This window comes from Oryx dammah, unplaced genomic scaffold (genome assembly GCF_014754425.2).
Source record: "Oryx dammah isolate SB20612 unplaced genomic scaffold, SCBI_Odam_1.1 HiC_scaffold_2, whole genome shotgun sequence".
Taxonomy (NCBI): Eukaryota; Metazoa; Chordata; class Mammalia; order Artiodactyla; family Bovidae; genus Oryx; species Oryx dammah.
In genome coordinates, this window is record NW_024070186.1 from 27,687,650 (window position 1) to 27,709,152 (window position 21,503).

Sequence of the window (21,503 nt, forward strand, 5' to 3'; positions counted from 1 at the left end):
TAGATGGGGAAACAGTGGAAACAGTGGCTGACTTTATTTTTCTGGGCTCCAAAATCACTACAGATGGTGACTGCAGCCATGAAATTAAAAGACGCTTACTCCTTGGAAGAAAAGTTATGACCAACCTAGACAGCATTTTCAAAAGCAGAGGTATTACTTTGCCAACAAAGGTCCATCTAGTCAAGGTTATGGTTTTTCCAGTAGTCATGTATGGATGTGAGAGTTGAACTATACAGAAAGCTGAGCACCAAAGAATTGATGCTTTTGAACTGTGGTGTTGGAGAAGACTCTTGGGAGTCCCTTGGACTGCAAGGAGATCCAACCAGTCCATTCTGAAGGAGATCAGTCCTGGGCGTTCATTGGAAGGACTGATGTTGAAGCTGAAACTCCAATACTTTGGCCACCTGATACTAAAAGCCGACTCATTGGAAAAGACCCTGATGCTGGTAAAGATTGAGGGCGGGAGGAGAAGGGGACGACAGAGGATGAGAAGGTTGGATGGCATCACCGACTCAATGGACATGAGTTTGAGTGAACTCCGGGAGTTGACGATGGACAGGGAGGCCTGGCATGCTGCAGTTCATGAGGTCGCAAAGAGTCAGACACGACTGAGCGTCTGAACTGAACTGAACTAAACTGAAAGAGAAAAAAGGTTTATTCAGGGAGGAAACAAACTCCATAGACATAGTGTGGACCATCTCAGAAGCGGGAGAGGCCCAGATATCTAAATGGGCTCTGTCAGGACCAGGAGGGTCCCCATGGCTGCTCCCCAGTGCTGGCAGAGAACTCTTCACGGGGAGCACGGAGTGTATGCTCAGTAGGCCCTCCTCAAACCATCACTTCTTCTTGAATACTTGACGGCACACCTGGTCGCCGCACGTCAGCTCCTGCAACATCATAAAGCAGATGAGCGATTAACGAGCCAGGCCTTCCTTCCACCCACCCCCAGCCCTCTGCGTGTCCAAGTCAGAGAGGAGGGGAGCTGGAATAAAGAGGACAGTTAGTCATTCCAGGCAAAGAGCATTTCAGAGACCCAATCAGCTGGCGTGCCCTGCAGGTAGCAGTAATTTGATTTTGACACTTGAATTGAGCTTGAACAGCTATAAAAATGAAAAATGCAAAGAAATTACCCTCTTGGGTGGGATTTCTCCTACTCTCATGATTAAAGCAACATCGCTTAATTTACAAAAGGCAGCAAAGCCATGGTAAAGGGAAGGGTCTGAAAGGGGAATGTTTGGAAGGCCTGGTGAGGGGTTTTCTGGCCTCTGGTAGGTTGGGCTGCAGAGGGGCTCCTCCAGGCCTGCCTGGGTAGAAAAGATGCTGGCCTTTCATCTGGACAGAGGGAGTCCGCAGGCCTTACCCGCATCTCATGACCCTCTGGGGGGAGAGGAAAAACATGAGTGTGGGACAACCAGAAAAATCTTTCCAGTTGACAATGAATCCATTGTCTTAGCCACAGGGACCACCAGGGTTTGTACTACAATTAAAAAAATCTATCATCCAAACCAGAGCACGTAGGGAAAACCATCGATGGAAAACACGGTGACTCCCTCCCATTCATCACTGGTTGACATTGCCTTTGAAATAAAGATCTCAGGTGAGGCAAGGCTGGCTCTGAAGGACACCCTGTGACCTGAATACTGATGCTGGAGGCAGGTATCTGCCTGACACTACAGGTTGAATGAATGAATGAGTGAAGAGCCGTCCATTGAATGAGTCATTCAGTTAACAAATGAGCGACTGAATGCATGAAGCAGTGAAAGATTTTTCACCCTTTGAATGTTGGATGCATCAATTTTAAAGACTGAAGTGTGAAAAATTAAGCTATCTAGACAGGTGTAATTTATTCAAGGAAATCAGCAATTGTTCCAACTGCTCTGTTCTGGTGCCAAATTAACATACAATATTTTGGGATCAAGTGGATGTACCTTAGGATGGGAGTGGAGTGCCTGTGGTCTACAGGCAGTTCCCAGGCCCAGTTGCCCCCAGTACAACTTGTCCCCACGACATCCCACCCTTATGGTGACCCTGCTCCTCTGAGGCTCACATCACTGAGGCCTGGTCTCAGCCTCCTCCAGGGCCTCTTAATTCTGTGCCTCACATTTCTCCCTAGCTGGTCTTTAACAGACTCTCTACATTTCTCCTTGAATTTCAGCTTCCTAACTCAGCATTTTGAACTTTCCTTTTAATTGCAGCTATTCACAGAAATAGCCATATAGAGTTCCTCCTGGAGTCCCCTGAGCCAGAAAGGAATGACTTTCTAACTGTATGACCACACTTGTTTGGCTGGAGCTTAGGGGAGGAGAGAGGGCCATTTTTCTTGTCAAAGTGCATGGCGAGGTGAACCCGCAGTTGGCAAAAGCAGAGTAGAGGGGAGCTGGGTGGACGCTGAGACTTACCAGATACAGCTTGTCCCCCTCAACCCACTGCTTCCAGCCTCGGTTCTCCTTTTCCCCCTTCTGCACGCACACAAGGGCATCGCCTTCCCAGACGACCAAAGTCTGTAATGAGAGGTTTCCAGTCAAAATCAAACACATGGTCTTGATGGGGACTGAACGCATGTAACCTGCAGCTTAGATCCTGCAGCCACTCTCGGGCTCCTGCTTGGCTCCAGGGCAGAGCCTCAAGCCACAGCCATGCCAGCATCACCCTCTCTACCCTGCCCCAGACTCCTTTCCACACACACTCTTCATTCCAGCCAGACTGGCTAATCATGGCTAGTTCTGTTCTCTTGGAAAGATTTCTATTCTTCCATTTTACCATATGGTAAAGACAGTATTCTAGATCAGTGGGGGAAAATGATGATGAATTTAACTATGTTGCCATGTAAAATTTCTGAGAGGGAAAAATACCTCAGTGTCAACAGATACATAACAAACTGGGAAAAGTAGTTGTAACTCATATCAGACCAAAGACCTGATTTTCTTATATACAAAATGAAAGTGAAAGTTGCTCAGTCGTGTCTGACTCTTTGTGACCCTGTGGACTATACAGTCCATGGAATTCTCCAGGCCAGAATACTGGAGTGGGTAGCCTTTCCTTTCTCCAGGGGATCTTCCCACCCCAGGGATTGAACCCAGGTCTCCCACATTGTGGGCAGATTCTTTACCAGCTGAGCCACAAGGGAAGCCCTCCTGTAAATCAAGGAGGTGAAGATCATTAATCTAATAGGAAATTCAACATAGGAAACCAAACCAACAACTTATAAGGAGAAAAAAAACACCCTAAGAGCCTATTATACAGAGTGAAGTAAGTCAGAAAGATAAAAATAAATATTGTATGTTAACATACACACACACAGAGGAATCTAGGAAGATGGTACTGATGAACCTATTTGGAGGGCAGCAGTGGAGACGTAGACATAAAGAACGGGCTTGTGGACACAGGAGGGGAGGGAGAGGGTGGGACGGATTGAGAGTAGCATGGAAACATACATCACCGTGTGTGAAATAGAGAATCGGTGGGAATTTGGCTGTATTTTGCAGGAAGCTCAAACCCGGTGGTCTGTGACAACCGGAAGGGGGTGAGATAGAGTGGGAAATGGGAGGCGGGTTCAAGAGGGAGGTGATATGTTTACCTATGGCTGGTTCATGTTGATCTATGGTAGAAACCAACACAGTATTGTAAAGCAACCATCCTCCAATTAAAAATAAATAAATTTAAAGTACAGGCAAAAAAAAAAACAAAACAAAAACAAAACCACCCTATGTTTAAAAGCAGGTGGCTTTTAAACATAAAAAACATGTTCAACCTCACTTATAATAAGAGAGATGCACATTTTAAGGTTGTTTGTTTTTCAGATACAATTCATCCTGTGGTCAAAGATCAAAGAGTCTAATAACACAGAGTTGGAGGGGATGCTGAGAAACATGGGCCCTCATACAGGGCCAGTGGGTATATAAATTGGTGTGAATCTTTTTGAGGGCAATTTTACATTACCTTTGAAAATATAACATTGACCTAGAAATTCTAATTCTGGGAATTCTCCCTGCAGGAAACACATTGGAGGACTGCCCATCGGAGGGCAAGAATAAAGGCAGGGAAACTCCCTAGATAGCAGGGGGCTGCACAGATCACTCCAAAGCTAACCTTGTTATCCAGAACCAGGAGGTGGACTTTCCCTTGGTCTTGGGTTTCCTCCAGGCAGCCCTGCTGACCAATTAATGCAGAGAAAGTAGCAGAGATGCAGAGCTTGTGATGGACAACCTGGCTGAGTTGACCAGTGGGTTGGAGATGCCACAAGAGGCTCCAACCTCTTATTAAATTTACATATGTACAAAGTTCACACCCCGCCCCACTTCTCCTTCTGTTTCCCTCTTTACCTGTCTTATTACTTGCCTAGGGACAATCTGTGCTATCCCTAAGTGGTCCTCCAAGCCACCCACCTCTGTGCCCACATTAGGCTTGCACATGAAGTGATGATATTCCCATCCAGGCAGTGGTGGTGTATGGGTACTGCCATTCCTCAAAAATGATCCTGATGTGAGCTGGTTTTCTTCCAAGTATATGCGAGCCATATTATACCTCTATGAATGATATTATGCTAAAGACCAGACATTTATTTTCTCCTCTATCTTGCAAACCCAATTGGTGATAAACAAACCTGTGTGTTTATTTTAATTCACTGTCCTTGCAACTTCAGGTCTATCTATTTTTTTGGTAGAAATCTGTTTTCTACAGATTGTTAAGTCTACCTACTTCTTAAAATAATATTTGACCTTGACCAAATTATATATTTTATGTACAATTTTATTTCTCCTTATTTGACTCCTCAGCCCATCACAGCATTGTTTGTTACAGCAAAGGCCTGGAAGCCTCATAAATCCCATCAGTGCGCGACTGGTTAAATATAGTGTGGTTCCTCCCTGTTCTGCGGTCCTTGGAAGGAGGAGGCAGTTCTATATTATGGAGAAACGCAGTCTCCATAGTGTATAATTTAAGTTAAAGAAGCAAGGAGGAGGGCCATGTACATGAAAGAAAGAGGGATTGGGGATGCACACATATGTTTTGAATATGTTCTCTGCAAGGAGGCAAGAATATCTTTAATAGTGGTTGTTCCTGGGGAAGGAACTGAGGGGCTGGGGGCCAGGATAGGAAGGAATTTCACTTTTAGTGTTTAATTTTTTTAACCATATATATATATATATATATATATAAATATTCCCCCAATTAATTTAGCAATAAAATTTTACATGTTCAATAAAGAAAATATCTCTTCTTCCTTCAGGGCCATCCCAAGCCTCACATTTTTTAATGTCTTAGAGAAGCTTAATTCATAGGTTGTTCTTTTTGTCCTTTTGGAAGGAATTTATTATCTGGAATATTCCAGAGATTCCTCCCAAATAGACAAGGAAGGACTCACATCTTCTGTTTGGGCAAGGACAGTGTCTTCCAGTCCCCCAGCCCATATTGTCTTACACATCAAGGACACCTAAAGTATGTTGACTGAATGAATGTCTGTCTCCAATAGACAACAAGCTTCATAAAAGAAGAGGCCATGGCAGCTGTTCATTTCTTCAGCCCCAGACTCAGCATAGTCATCAGCATATAGGAGGTCCCTGCGAAGCACTGTTGAATAAGTCTGTGGTTAAATGATTTTGCTGAAACAGAATCTTGAGGATAAATCCACATGGGGAAATAAATGAGCATGTGTATACATTTTTCACTGATAGTCTTGACAGTGTCTTAGTCACCCCGCCTTTTTGCTTTAGTTCTGGTATCACTGGAGGGTACACGTGTCCATTAACATGGACACTAGATGATAATTGTCATCTACTTGTCTGCTACTTCAAAAGGCTGTGAGATTTTTGAGGGCAGGAAAGGGGGTCTGATTCATTATTTATCAATAGCTCCCAGGCCTCACAGGTAGTAGGGGCTTAACAAATTTGTGGAAGGAACAAAGGAGAAAAATGTTGGTGCATGAGGGCTTGTCCCAATGTCTTCTTTTAGTAACTCATGTTTGGGAACAAGATTAACTAAAAGTTATTCTGACCCCAGAGTAGATTGGTTACTAAGGAATTGTGGTAATACCTATGATACTGTAGCCTCACTCCTACATGAAGCAAACAATCAGAAGGGAGAAGAAAATGGTTATAAGAACTAAAATGCCACCACTCAATTTGCTTTTAGTTGGTGTCCTTTATCCATGGATTGGAGGAGGCTTTAAAAAGAGATTCAATTGCCTTCACAGATCTTGAGTTTGAGGAGATGGATATAAGGGAGGAAAACCACTAGTTCTGGGCCATGTTGAAGAGGGAGAGTAGTGTTCCATGAAGATGAAGAGGATGACTTGTAGGAAATTAAAGAAGGAAGTTGGCCTCACACTGCAATTTCCCCATCACAATGTCCAAAGTAAAGTTGTTCAGTCGTGTACGACTCTTTGGGAACACATGGACTATAGCCTACCAGGCTCCTCTCTCCATGGAATTTTCCAGGCAAGAGTACTAGAGTGCGTCGCCATTTCCTTCCCCAGGGGATCTTCCTGATCCAGGGATCGAACCTGGGTCTCCCACATTGCAGGCAGACACTTTACCATATGACCCACCAGGGAAGCCCACAAAGTTAATATCATTAAAAACAGTCTATGATAGTCAGTCAATGAATCTGCTTACCTGAATGTGTTTCTGCAGAAACATGTTTAGAAAAAGCTGGCAATAAGAAAGTCCCATGTTATGAGACTTTAAGACACTGAAGTCGTTAAGGCCCCTGAAAATGGCCACAAGGAAACAACAATAACAACAGCCTTTTGTGGTAAGTTAGATACAGGTACTGTGTCAATGGTAAAGTTATAGAGGTTGATAACTACACTAAGGTCCGTCTAGTCAAGGCTATGGTTTTCCTGTGGTCATGTATGGATGTGAGAGTTGGACTGTGAAGAAGGCTGAGCGCCGAAGAATTGATGCTTTTGAACTGTGGTGTTGGAGAAGACTCTTGAGAGTCCCTTGGACTGCAAGGAGATCCAACCAGTCCATTCTGAAGGAGATCAGCCCTGGGATTTCTTTGGAAGGAATGATGCTAAAGCTGAAATTCCAGTACTTTGGCCACCTCATGCAAAGAGTTGACTCACTGGAAAAGACTTTGATGCTGGGAGGGATTGGGGGCAGGAGGAGAAGGGGACGACCGAGGATGAGATGTCTGGATGACATCACTGACTCAATGAATGTGAGTCTGAGTGAACTCCAGGAGTTGGTGATGGAGAGGGAGGCTTGGCTTGCTGCGATTCATGGGGTCACAAAGAGTCGGACACGACTGAGCGACTGAACTGAACTGAACTACACTGTGCTTATATAAGAGAACATCCTAATTCTTAGAAAATATACACTGAATTATTTAGGGGTAACCCATAAGATTGCTCAGAAAAAAAATGTATATATACTAGAAAGAGTAAGAACAAATGATAAAGCAAATGAGGCAAAATGTTAACAATTGGTCACTCCTCCGGTGAAGAGTGTATAGATACTCTTGGTTATACTCTTGAAACTTTTCTGTAAATTTGAATCATTCCCAAATAAGTTTTCTTTAAGGGAAAGTAACAGCTCTTTAAATTAGGAGCAGTGAAGGACACTATTAGCATGTTAAAACCCTCCCCAGTACATCTGTTCTCTTCTAAGCATCAGCTCTGCCTCCTGCCTCGCGCAGGTGGGGCCCCTCCTGGGGAGTCTGTTTTCCCTGGGCTCTCACGGGTCCTCTCAAAATCATGACTCTAACCACCATCTTTATATCTGTTTTTCCCTACCATTATTTTTTAATTGAGATATAATTCTGATAAGATAAAATCAGCCTTTTATAGCATATGATTCAGTCATTTTTAGTATATTCACAGGGATGTAAGGCCATCTTCACTAATTAAATCTAGAACATTTTCATCACCCTCAAAATAAACCCAGTACCTGTTAGCAATTCCTACTAATGGCAACCATTAATGTCTCTAGAGATTCACCTATTCTAGACATTTTGTATAAATGATACAATATGTAGGCTTTCGGGTTTGTCTTCTCACTTAGCATAACAGATTCCAAGTTCATCCATGTTATAGTACGTGTGAATGTACTTCATTCCTTTATATGGCTGCATGACATTCTGTGGCGTGAACATAAATTACTGCTTCTTAGTTTTATTTTACTTTGGTTAGCTTGTGTATTTTATTTTTTAAAACTTTTTGTTTTATATTAGAGTAGAGCCAATTAACAATGTTGTGATAGTTTCAAGTGGACAGCAGTGAGACTCAGCCATACCTATACATGTATCCATTCTCCCCAAAACTCCCTTGCTTGTGTATTTTTGATGGGGCTTTAAATTCTGAGAAATAAGTAAGTGTAGGAAGCTAGTAATGTACACAACCCACAGGAAGGAAGAAGGCGGCCCCTGAGTCCCTCAGAAAAGAGTGAAATGCATGATCAATGTGGTTTCATCACTCCTGCCCTTGGACATCACAGAACTGGGCCCTGCAGGGCCCTGAAGGGCCTCTGCGGCAACCCCACCCCCAACCTCTCTCCTCCAAACTGCTGAACGAGGAGATTTTCAGGGGGACTCATGCAAATGACCATGGAGTTAAGAAAGTGGTGTCCTGGATCCTGGAGATTAAGAGGACGAGGAGTAGACGAGTACTATACACAAACGTGCGCATGCATACAGAGCAATTTCTGCGTGCACTTAGGTGTGCTATCAAGCGTGAGCAATAGAAATTAATCAGAGACTTAGACTCACCCACTTTCTCCCCTCCCTCTTCAGCTAAAGGGTTGTAGTTAGGTTACAAGCAGAAGGCAGTGCCGAGGGCACCTGCTCTGTGTTGTATTTCTCATGGGAACAGCCCATGCTGGAGGCTGGGAAAACTGTCGAGGTACTTCTCAGCACCCGCATTGTGTATGTGTGTGTGTGTTTATGTATGTTCACCAGCCCTGGCTTTTTGCTGCAAGCAAGACATCAACCAGAAGCGAGAAAGGGGATTATCTCTCTCTGCAGGGCTAAGAGCTGATCTGGGAGAGAGGATGGATGGTTCTCAGAAGGGACATTGTGTGGAATGGAGAGGCAGAAGGATAGACATTATCAGACGGAGTCCTTTAAGAGTCATGAAGGATCAAAAGGACATGATCTATTTCAGCAAAAGTGAGTTCTCCAACATCAAAGATGATAAAGGAATGAGTCAGAGGACAGGCCTGCTTTTCAACAGCCCACACCCAAAACTGAGAAGCGAAGGGAAAATGAATCATTTAGAACTGATTAGGTTAGAACAGCAGAGGGATGCAAAAATCCTGAGACAAATCTTCCTAGCAGTTCTGGTGTCTGATGATTTGGCCTTGCAGCCACACAGCTCAGAAAAGCCTTGAAGATCCAGCAAACCCTTGGGGAGTGATTCCATAAGGGCTGAGCTTCAGGTCTCCTGCCAAGACTGCTCTGATGGAAGTATTTCCAAAGTGCTTTCCATTTCCCACTTTTCTTCAGCAGGGGCATTAAACGCCATTCAACCCAGACTCACTGGCTGAGATGATCAATGTCTCAGGACAAGTTGATTGAGAAATAAAATCTTGCTTTTTTGACTTTAGAGTCATCCTCAGAGAATGATGACCTCTTTTCCTCCACATGCCAGGAGAGGAGCCAGAGCTCTGGGGGAAGAGTTGAGATCTCCAACTTTGAAGGAGCTCCCGGAAGCTCCAAAAAGAGTGGGACTCTGGGGTGAGAGGCGCTTACAGGGAAAGGGGAAGGGCAGGCTGGTGGGTCCTGCTTCCTTGTGACCCTCCAAGAGGCTGGCCCTCTGTAGAGGTGAGAGCATGGGTAACTGGGCACAGGAGTCTTAGTCCAGCTCTCCTCAGCTTGGGAGTCAAGAGAGAGGTCCTGGTGGCCGCATTGGCACAGAGGGAGTGGGTACCATGAGGCTTCAAGCTGCCCACTCCTGTATGAACTGCATGGGCTTGTGCTGGACTGTGCAATCTCAGGGCACTTGTATGATGCTAAGATTTGGGTGTAGGCATCCTTAAATTGGATTTCTCCTCAGTTGTGTTTGTTGGGACTACCCATGTGCAATTAGATTTGGAAAACCAAAGACGTTTACACTCATCGTGAGTGTGGACATGACTGAGATTGGATTTCTCCCCATTTGTGTTTGTTGGGACTACCCAGGTGTAATTGCATTTGGAAAACCAAAGACATTCACACTGAGCATGAGCGTGGACAGTATAAGAGTCAGTCACTGGGCTGTGATACCACCAGGTGACACAGGAGAAGAGAAGGACCTGCTGTTGGCCTCATGTTCCCCACCACCACCCTACTTCTCCCTGCTACTACCAATTTCTGCCTTATTCCTGAGGGCCTCTTGGGTGAGGGCCTGCCTCTTCTGCAGACTCCAGTTCTCAGGCTTGGAGATTCCTACTCTGCACTCAGTTGTCTGCTTGCCTTAGGTGCCTCCCTATATCCAAACAGTTCAAGCAGCTAGAAGTCTGCCTTTTGATGCACAGAAGGTTTCCTTGATTATGTCCTGCAAGTTAAGGTGAGGCTGAGACTGAAGACGCAAACTTGGTAGAGATTTTTCTGAGTTACTAGGGTTGGAGAAAGCCTGACTTCATCTAGCCTACTGATTTTTGGGTGTGATTTGCATCGCAATTTTCTAAAAGATAAATAGATAAATCAGTTGGGATCATCAAAAATGGAGATATTTCATGTAAGAACATATGAATGCTCAACAGCTCCTGAAAAGAATAAGAATTCTAGCAACATGAGGGCATCATGCTCTATGGCAATGCTTGGCTGCTGCTGAGGAGGGCTGCCCTGTGATGAAGCTACACTGTTCAGTTGGCACCCTTATCATCCTTCCCTATGACTCCCCCTGGCCCTCTTTCCTTGGCCTGCTAGGCCCATGGCAGTCTATGAGTCAGTCTCTTACTCTGGATGCTTGAGAGATCAGTATCCTTTAATCTCTCCTTGGCTTATAAGCTTCATGCAGAGGCCAGCCTGCTGCTTCTCACTAAACTTTCAATACTTACTTATCCAGCATCATCGAGTCCATTCTGGTGCCCCTCTTCTGATGCCTCACAGGTTGTTTCAGTCATTGTTCCATTGTAAAGCCAAAACCCAGCCCCTGCACCAAGAGTATGCCAGTGAAAACTCTAGCCCGGTCAGTACCTTAACTTTCCGGTCGTCCAGGCCCTTTGTATGCTCTTCAAACTCAACCCCAACTGTGAAATCCACATTATAGTTACGGAATGTGCTCTTGGTTTGCGTCTTGAACTTATCGCCATCTTGCTCAATGATCTTCGTCTGAGTCAGATGGATGGCGATCTTGCGGGTGGCAAAATCAATATCTGTTGGCACAGGGAGTTGTGGAGGTTATGAGGTGCTCAGCCAGACGCATTCATTTCTTTAACAAGGTCAAGCACTCAAGACCAGAGATGCAGATCTCAGGTCAGCCACATTTCTTTGCTTAAGTGGGAAGCAAGAGCTGTCTTGTACACAGCCAGTCCGGGCATCTCAGCCAACTGTCAGGAAACCCAGGGTCTCTGGGCGCCTACTTGGGAGCCCTGATGGGAGCAGGAGATAGCAGGCAGGGTTCACCCCTGAGCTGCAATTCCCCAGGGTGTGTGTGTGCACACGTATACACACACAAGCATACGTATATACAACATGCACACACCCCTCCCCCACAGCAGCTCTCTTCTATCTATTGACGTATTGGTTTCCTCCTAAGAGTCTGCTGAACAGAAGTCTTTGTGGTTTAAAAGCAACCAGTCTAGATCCTGGGTAAAGACAGAACTTTCATTCATGCTCTCCAAAAGGAGGCATACATACAAACTTCCATTCTATAGCAGCTTTAGGAGGCTGTTGTGCCTTAGTCATGGTCCCCAGCATAGCTTAGACATACATCAGACACTTAGTCAACACTTGCTCAGAGCTTTCTTTTGTTGTCTTTAAGGAAAAGATGAATAACTGTTTATATTTTTATTACAAAAAATTCCAAACAAACCGAAGTAGAGGGGAGAGTACAAGGAACGCAGCACCCTCACCATGCAGAATTCACTACTGCCCAGTTTTTGTTGCCTCTACTCCGTTTACACCTTTTCTTTGCCTTGATATTTTAAAGAAAATCTTACTCATTTCCTAGAGACTATTTGTAAGTAAAAGTGAGTGTGTCCTTTAATAGTGTGTTTCATTTCCTAAGCTTTTCATTTTACAGCAAGAATCTAAGTGCTGAGCCCACCTCCTGCTAACCTCTGTACATAAAATGGCACCCAAGCCAAAATGTTACTGGCCTATGAAAATGATGTAGAAACAGAGGCTAATACCAGAACTGTTACACTTGTATCCTTGTTACAAATATCATGAAGTTTTCAGTCTCTAGCCAAATCATATTTGACAGTTGACCTTAACACCTGTGAATTTTCTTGCTTCCCTGGTGGCTCAGATGGTAAAGAATCTGCCTACAATGCAGGAGACCCGAGTTTGATCCCTGTAAGGAAGATCCCCTGGAGAAGGGAATAGCAACCCTCTTCAGTATTCTTGCCTGGAGAATCCCGGTGGACAGAGGAGTCTGGCGGACTATAGTCCATGGGGTTGCAAAGAGTCAGACACGACTGAGCAACAAACGCACATACTGCGAATTCTCCAGAATCTCTGGATGTCAATCTAAATCTTTAATTTTTTTTTTTCAGATTCAGTTTACCTAGAAGATTTCAAAACACACTGAGATTGATTCTCTCATAACCCAAGGTAATAATGACTTCAAGAGAAAGAATAGTTCAAATTCACTGAGTGCTGTTTCTTTGAGAATTCCAGCCTCATCTCTATGGTAGTAGGTGATTAAACTTCCCATTGTGTACTATCTGGTGGGGGATAAATGCTATTGTGCCCAAGATTGAGACCAGCAGTTATCAACACTTCATGGAGTAACTGTCAATTTAGAGAATGAACAGCTCCAGTGGTTGCATCCCCACCCTTTCTGCTATCCTTCCCTGGATAGCAGCGATTCACTTCCCTGAAGTGAAGCATCACTTCACTCACCTTCTCCTCCCATTTCCTTTCGGACCCATTTCTTTCCGAATCCCTCTTTGATCACTACCACTTTCTCTTTCACAGAGGACCAAGAAGAGGTCCAAGTGGATGCCTGGACCACAAGACAATCCAGGAAGGATCTCAGTTGGATGGTCTTTGCGATCCTAAATTGTATAAAGTCAGCTTTCATCACAAGGGGTTTCCCTGGTGGCTCAGATGGTAAAGAATTCCTGCAATGCAGGAGACCTGGGTTTGATTCCTGGGTTGGGAAGACCCCCTGGAGAAGGGAATGGCTACTTACTCCAGTATTCTTGCCTGGAGAACCCCGTGGACAGAGGAGTCTGGTGGGCTACAGACCATGGTGTTGCAAAGAGTCAGACATGACTGAATAACTAATACTTTAATCATAAGGGAGTAATTTCAAGTTATGTTAGGCAACCCAGAAGGTAAAAGGATTATATACCGTAAGTTGAAGAGACAAAAAGGTTCAAGTTGCCCTAAGCTGGTACATGAATGCCAGCACCTCTGGCATACATGAACAGCTCAACTACTGTTCATTATTAATACTATTTGTTGAGAACTTGCCACATCTAAGAATTCACCAATGGGACCCAGAACTGGCTGCCCCACTGCATCACCTGGGAAGATGTAAAAAGGATAGAACTGGGCCTCATCTCAGACCCTGAACCTCTGGGCAGTTTTGGACCTTAGATTTCCTTAGGGGGTGCTTTCTGGGGAAAGATTTCAATAGTTTAAGAAATTTGAAAGCTGCTATTTAAGCATGAGGTAGGAAAAGTCAAGGCTGGGCCCGAGAACAGGCTCCTCATACATAGGTATTATGCAGAAGGCAAGCCATCTCCTTGTTCTGCACTTAATGAGGCCGTGATGGAGGAATGGCACCCAAGACAAAAACTTTGTAGCATCTGAGCAAGAGATTCTGAAAACCATGGAGCAGGCTCAATAAAAATGTACAGACTGCAGAGGATTTGATGAAAGACAAAGCAGCCACGGCGGCCTCCTCATCCTTGTGATGGAGAGGATTTCCTCACCCAACACGGGTGCAGAGAGGATGTCAAGTCATCCTCTAGTAACTCTGGCCACATTGTAACATCATCATAATATGACTGGCAATGCAGTTTTGACCCCACCTCCACGCCTGTGGGTTTCAAGTAGGTGCTATGGGAAAGATGCAAAATGGAGCCTGGTGGAAGTCCAAATAAAGAATTACAGATGATACAATCACAGGAGAGGGAAAGGGGAGTCACTCCCATCTAAGCCTGGGAAGATTAAGCCCATATTCACAAGCTAAGCTACTATTCATACCCCTCCATGTAAGAACACCTGTGCTCTTCTTCGAGGATGCAACTTCAGCTTCTGCCCTAAATAAACTGCTTCTTTGCACACTCTTCCACACATACTGTGCTTCTAATAAACTCTGTGCTTGCTTTATAATCTTGGTCTCTTTGTTGAATTCTTTCCTCAAAGGGCTAAGATCCTTTCAATTGCAGAAATCTCTCATGGCATCTCACTAGCAAATCTCTCTGATGACATGGAGGCCCAGAGACGTTAAGTGACTTGTCTAAGGTTATACAGTTGAGAAGCAATCAGAAGGGTTTGGCAATTGGATGGATGTGTGGAAGATCAAGTTGGGAGGTGAAAATAGAGGTTCTGAGCTTAGGGAACCAAGGTAGAACCAGACAAATTGGAGAAAAAATTTTACGGGGGCACTTAGGAGCTAAGTTTTAGGTAAAATGACTCTGGTGGCCATGCTGTGTGAGAACCTTTGGGGTGATAGTTAAGACATGCCTTGGAATCAGCTAGGAATGGTGCCCCATGGTAGACCTTCCCTGGGAAACTTCACTCACTCAATTCTCTCACGAAACCCACAGATGAATATCAATTCTATATTATCTCCATTTTGCTAATGAGGAACCTGGCTTACAGAGGCTGTGCCATTTGCCTTGGATTATATAGTGAGGAAGCAATAGAGGTGGTAATAGAACTTGTAATTGATGGCCTGTCTTCAGGGCCAGCTCTGTGCTCCACAAGCTCTGGGCTGGCCCATTGCATCACATCAGACCACTCCAGTTTGTGCGCTTCCAGTGGCTGCCCAAGATACCAAGAACTTCTGACTCTACATTTCCCCTGGAGCCACAGGGCTTCTTGATCCAACTGCATGAGCCCTCCCTGTTTGGAGCAGCTGATGTTCCCCAGAGGTCATATGCACTGTCCCCACCAGACAGCAATTGATTACTAGGCCTATGACTCTACAGAAATTCAGAACCGGAGGAACTACACTCCAACCCTGGATGTTTTCTGATAGCTTCAGCCTTGTGGCTTACAAAATGGTACCTGGGCACTTTCAAGCACTTTACAGCCTGGGTGTTTGGGGGGAAGGTGTATAGGCCTCAGGGTGTGGGGGGAGATAAATGCCCTCTCTGCCACTGTGAAGCCCCTGGGCACCTCGACCAGCATTCACAGAGCCCAGGGTGCCCCACGGTGTTTGCCATGGGTTCAGTCCATAAAAGACTAGTGGTCAAAATTATTTTCAAATGAGAACTCATGATCAACTAAGTCTGAGAAATGAGCAATTAAAACCAAGACAGGCTGGCTGTTTTCTATGCTGAAAAACTTTATGGAGCCTTTAATTTGGAAAAGGTCCTTTGTAGCTCTAACAGCAGGGTACAAGATGTAGCCTCTCCCAACTTTGGGTGTGTGCTAAGTCGCTCAGTTGCGTCTGATTCTGTTCGACCCTATGGACTGTAGCCTGCCAGTCCCCTCTGTCCATGGGATTCTCCAGGCAAGAAGACTGGAGTGGGTTGCTGTGCTCTCTTCCAGGGGAACTTCCTAACCCAGATATCGAACCTGCTTCTCTTACATCTCCTGCATGGGCAGGTCGGTTCTTTACCACTAGTACAACCTGGGAAGCCCTTTCCCAACCTTATGTGGCTGTAGAACCCTCCATGGTGGGATTTCCAGCTGGTCAGGGTTTCACAGAACATAATACAGGAAGGGCTGACAAAACCCCTCCTGAGGCCTTTATCTCTGTCTCCTGGTCCCTGCAATTGTGAAAATATCCTCTGTTCATTTTTTTTCCCTTTAAGGCAACAGTTGCCTTGTTTGGAATGGAGGAAGAGGACCAAGTGGTCAAATATTTCTGATTTAGAAATGAATCCTTCCCTATAATTGCTAAAAGCTGAAAAAGAATGTCTTTCACCTTCCAGTCAGTATAAACATGTGCTTATGCTAGGCAGAGCCTAATATCATCTTCTGACTCATGTTTCTCTCCTTCTGTCCCAGAAATACAGCCTAATGAGCCAGGTAATGTCTGGGGGTCTAACTTCAGCCACATCCCTGGTCACTAGGGTCCAGATCTGGAAGTAGCACAGACCAGCGACTGTAAATGGAGTTATTTACAAACAGCATCAGGCTATTTTGAGGCTTAAATGTGATGGTGTGGGAGAGTTCTGCTTGGAATCCGGTGGCTATGGTAATGGCTCCTTAAGTGTAACTGCTGGCATCATTGAAATCAGCCCCCTGATTGCACAGGCTGGTTTCCTCAGAGTCCTTTGCATTTTTCCAGATACTCCCTGCTCCTCTGCTCCCTGAATCCCTGCCCGTCTCCACGCAGCGTCACCCACTCCAGCACGTCCTCCTCTTTCTTGCCTCCTTCCTCACCTGCTTTCCAGGCCCAGAATTTTAGCTCCTAGGAGGCACTACCTGACATTCTCCTCTTTTTCATGGGGTCCGCTGTTCTTTTCTCCAAAGTCTCAACTCTGTGAGAACAAGGACGATGTTGGCTTTTTCCTCTGTGTCCCCATAGAACCAGACCCAGGGCTGGGCACACAGTAGGAGCCCAAGAGATACTTATGGGTTGGTTAATGTGGGCACTGTGGTCTAGGACGCGGGTACTCCAAGTGAGGCCTCTGGGCCCGCAAGCAAGTACATGAGAACCTTTTAGAAATGTATATTCTGGGATCCACCCTAAACCTACAGTAGAGGGTTGGGCCCTTCCTGTTTTTACAAGCCTTCCAAGTAATTCTGCACATTTCCATGTTTAGAATCCCTAGTATAAAAGAGTGAGGGTGAGATCTGGACAATGATCCTGTCTCTGATCTCCCAGCTGTGTGACCTCAGAGAAGTCACTTTCCTGTCCTGAGTCTGTTTCTCATAGTAAAGTGGGGAAAGAAAGCTTATCTCATAGCACTATTTATGTAAGGATTCCGTTAAAATGATAGGTAAGTGCTTTACCCAGTGCCAAGGAGCTGGTGGGTATTTGATGCAACTGGCCCCCACTCTTTGGTCTTTTCTGTTCTGGCCAAACAGTGGTCAGGGAGGCCTGGTGGTCTAATGGCTAGAATTCCAGGCTTTCACTGCACAGGGCCCGTGTTCAAGCCCTGACCAGGGAACTGAGGTCCTGCAAGCCACACAACATGGCCAAAGATAAATAAAAATATTTTTTAAATGCTTAAAAAACAAAACAGTGGCCAGATAAGCATTCAGATCCTATTTATGCATCTCCACAGCCATCTGCCACTCCACACAGCCCAAGGATCCTGGGCTCTGAAGGAACGGTCAGAATGCTGACTAATCTCCACTCTCCCTCCCTCTGGCTTGCCACAAGGGCATTTAATCCAGCTGACCAGACCTTCGTTTGCATGGACTGGTTTCCTCTCTGCATAGTTTGATGGGTAGAAACTTGAGTCCCTGCTCTAGCCCTCTGTGCTGAGTGATGTCCAGGCTATGCTAAACCCTGCTGGAGTCACAGGTAGGAGATGAGGAAATAAAACCACGGATCATGTGTTAACCAGATGAAACAGAGGGGAGTATGTCATACGAAACCACAGCTGACTCTTGAATGACACAGGTTTGAACTGTGCAGGTCCACCGATATATGGATTTTTTTTCAGTAGTAGCTACAGAACTACACCATCTGTGGTTGGTTAAATCTGCAGATGCAAAACCACAGATACGGAGGAACTACATATATAGGGAGGGCCAACTATATGTTCTGTGCACAGTTTTGACTGCTTGAAGAGTCAGGACCCTTAACATGCCCCCACTGCACCCCCAACCCCCCTGCCCCTGCTGTTCAAGGGTCAACTGTACTAAGGAAGAACTGGGAATTACAGAGCAATTTAGAAATCTAAATGTAAATGGTCTTCAGAGAGCAAGTCTATTTTTACTCTACAGATATGGAAATCAAAGCTCAGAGAATTTAAGTGACCAGTTCAGAGGTACCCAGGTAGGAAGTGCTCCTGACTCTTTGCCTACAAGTACATTCTGTTTATCATTTACAACTAAGGCTCCCCAAACAGAAATTATTGCTTGTCCCTGGTAGTTCAGAGAGGTAGAGTGCATCTAAAAATGTCTATTGCCACGAGAACAGGTTTGTCCTGGAAATCCCAGTCCCAGTTAGTCTTTCTGACCAGAGCCAGGGAATCTTATTAGAGGCTCTATGCAAATTGAATCAAGCATCATTTCTTTTCTGGATTGAAAAATAGCTTGGTCTCTTGGCTACCCTTTACCATGTGTGCCGGCTAGTTAATCATGTCACCTCTGCTCCACCCCAGGGAAGGGAGCCGAACGTTCTCTTGGTGGATTCTCGATATTTCTAATCAAAAGGAAAGGTTTAACTGCTGCTGTAGAATACACAAACACACACACACATAGATTACAAAAACACTTCCTCTTTTTACTTTGGAGGGAAAATTATTTTCCTGATACGGTATTTGAACACCAGGGTTATCAAATATATTTGATCTGCTTTTCTGAATTAAAGGTATCTCTGAGCTTGATTTATAGCCAGGTGAAATGAATTTCTATCTCAGAGGAAAAGGTCCAAAGGCAAGCTATTTCTGAATAATATATATGGCTTGTAGCTGCTGCAGAAGAAAAAAAAAAAAACACTGAAGTGACTTTATTAAAGCATACTTTTCATAACTGCATTTTGAACAATGCAAGCCATAAAGTTGAAATATGAGTATGCTACTCAACATTAAAATGCTTTGTAATGTGCTTGTGGAAAAAGCTAAAGTTGTAGGCTAAAAGGGCAGGCGAGCTTTGTAAATTAAAGAGCAGAGATGCACACGGATTCATCACATGAAATCTGAGATCCATTCCAAGTGCAGCTTCCATGGACTTCGAACCTGGACTCTTAATTCACAAGTCATCAGCACTCCGGCAGTTGTGAGAAGCAGAGTGAAAGAGCAATGTTCTCCATCTTTCCACGCCATTTCCTCCTTTGGATAATCCATTAAGAGAGGAACTGTCCTTGCCCCCTCCTGCCTCCTCCTCTCTCACCCTCATGGACTTCTCCAAATATATTCAAAGCCTTCCCTAGACAGCGGAGGCAGGCTGGAGACCCTGAGGTGCCTCCATGCCCCCTTGTACTTTTCATCTCTGTGCAAATTGAATCAAACACTGCTTCTCTAGGTTGAAAAAATGGCTTGGTGCCCCACCCAAAGTCTGGTCCTCACCGTTGGGCTGGAGATCAGGGAGGAGGGGCTGCCAGTACACACCAGGGAAGACCCATAGAAAGGGACCAAACTTATCTTCACCTGGGTTTTTCCCACAGCACTGTCCCTGTGTGAAAATCCAGTCAAGTAAAGATTTTGGCAAGTGTCTAACTTCATTGATTTGTGAGCACTAGCAGCAATTTAAATGTCGTGAAACTAACTCTTTGTTAGGTCATCAGACATTCATTCATATATTCACTTGTTCTTTCATTTCTACCCAGGGACTCTGAATTATTTTCTTGCAGTGTTTCTGCAGTGTCTCTGCAGTGTTCTGAGTGTTTCTCCTGCCTTCTTTGGAGCTCCCCATCCTGACGAATCTTGCTCACTGTGAAGCTCCCTCTCCCCTAACTCCATATTAGTACTCTCACCTGGGAGAAGGAAATGGCAACCCACTCCAGCATTCTTGCCTAGAGAATCCCATGGACAGAGGAGCCTAGTGGGCTCCTGTCCATAGGGTCGCACAGAGTTGGACACGACTGAAGTGACTTAGCATGCATGCATGCATTGGAGAAGGGAATGGCAACCCAGTCCAGTGTTCTTGCCTGGAGAATCCCAGGGATGGGGGAGCCTGGTGGGCTGCCGTCTATGTGGTCGCACAGAGTCGGACACGACTGAAGCGATGCAGCAGTAGCAGCAGCAACTAGGACTTTTTGCAGTGGCCACTGCTCTTTAAAATCTGTGCATGAAAATTTCAATGAAAAGATGCTCTTCATAGAAGACGATCCTCACTTTTTTGTATGAATTAAGGGAATTGTATTTTTCCTGATGTTTACAATGTTTGGAATAAAAATTTCCCCAAAGATTCTAAGTTCAACGTTAACTGGGTATTTTCAGAACAGATGCCTTCCATTATACATTCCTCTTTTCCTGATTAAAGTTACATGGTGGTGTTTTATTTTCTAGGCTCATTCTTGCCTCTTCTCCACTTCGTCACCAAATCTAGTCTGTTTCCTGCTATGGACAACCCCCTGGCTGCCCTCCTTGGCACCACTCTTGCATCTTCCGAGGGCCACTGTAACCACTTCTTCAGTTCTCCAACCGTCTCTGCTGATCTGTTTAAACCCTGGCTGTGAGGGCATTCATGGTCTCTCTCTCCTCTCTACAGTTCTTCCCAGGATTCTCTTCTTGCATGATGTCCTTGGGTGATGTCCACATGTGGTAATACACCACTTTATGATCCAGCCCTGGTGCCTTTTTGACTCTTCTTGCCCCACTGCCTTGGTAACATGATTCCTGCTTCCCTTGGCCACAAACATCCTTATCAACCCAAACTTGGCATGTGCCTACTAGGCCAGAGCTAACTCTATCTCTGTGTGGAGCACTCCTCTCCTTCCTTCAAAACTCCACGCAGAAGCACTTAGGGAGACTTCACGCATGCCTGCTCAGTCACTCGGTCATGTCCAACTCCTTGTGACCCTATGGACTGTAGCCCACTGGGTTCCTCTGTCCATGGGATTTTCCAGGCAAGAATACTGGGGAAGTTGCCATTTCCTCCTCCAGGGGAACTTCCCGACCCAGGGATTGAACCCAAGTCTCCTCTGTCTCTAGCATTGCAGGCTGATTCTTTACCACTGAGCCACCAGGAAAGTCCAAAGAATAAGCATCTACAATTTTAGCTAATTGGGTTTCTTAAAAAATTATTATTATTTTATTTGGCTGTGCTGGGTCTTAATTGCAGCATGTTGGATCTAGTTCCCTGACCAGAGATCAGAGTCAGGCCCCCTGCATTGGAATCACAGAGTCTTAGCCACTGGACCACTGGGGAAGTCCCCGGAAGCCTTCAATGATCCATCTATTGTAGCTCTCCAACCACCATCCCCCACCACACATGCTTAAAAAAAACAACAAACTATGTAAATTTCAGATGTACAACATCATAATTCAACATCTGTGTAGACTGCAGAGTGATTCTTACCACAAGCCTGGTCCATCACCATACAGCTTACACACTTCCGGTCACCATTGTTCTATCGTCACTATAGTCTTTTCAGCTCCAAGGGACAGAAT

The 21,503-nt window shown here is 45.0% G+C and overlaps 1 protein-coding gene and 1 non-coding gene across 2 annotated transcripts in view; one reads left to right on the forward strand and one right to left on the reverse strand.

Annotated features, from left to right (window-relative positions):
* Positions 1-632: 632 nt before the first annotated feature.
* RBP2 (retinol binding protein 2) overlaps positions 633-21,503 on the reverse strand; it is a 31,435-nt gene continuing 10,564 nt past the window's right edge. Inside the window, exons 3-5 of the mRNA XM_040233794.1 lie at positions 11,116-11,294; positions 2,400-2,501; positions 633-887 (exon numbers count right to left, since the gene is read on the reverse strand). Coding sequence (XP_040089728.1) covers positions 837-887; positions 2,400-2,501; positions 11,116-11,294 — 332 coding nt within the window. The 3' untranslated portion in view covers positions 633-836. The remainder of the gene's footprint in view (positions 888-2,399; positions 2,502-11,115; positions 11,295-21,503) is intronic.
* LOC120859960 lies at positions 6,588-6,723 on the forward strand. Its single transcript, XR_005720205.1, has one exon. It is a non-coding gene; the product is annotated as a small nucleolar RNA SNORA33 (small nucleolar RNA).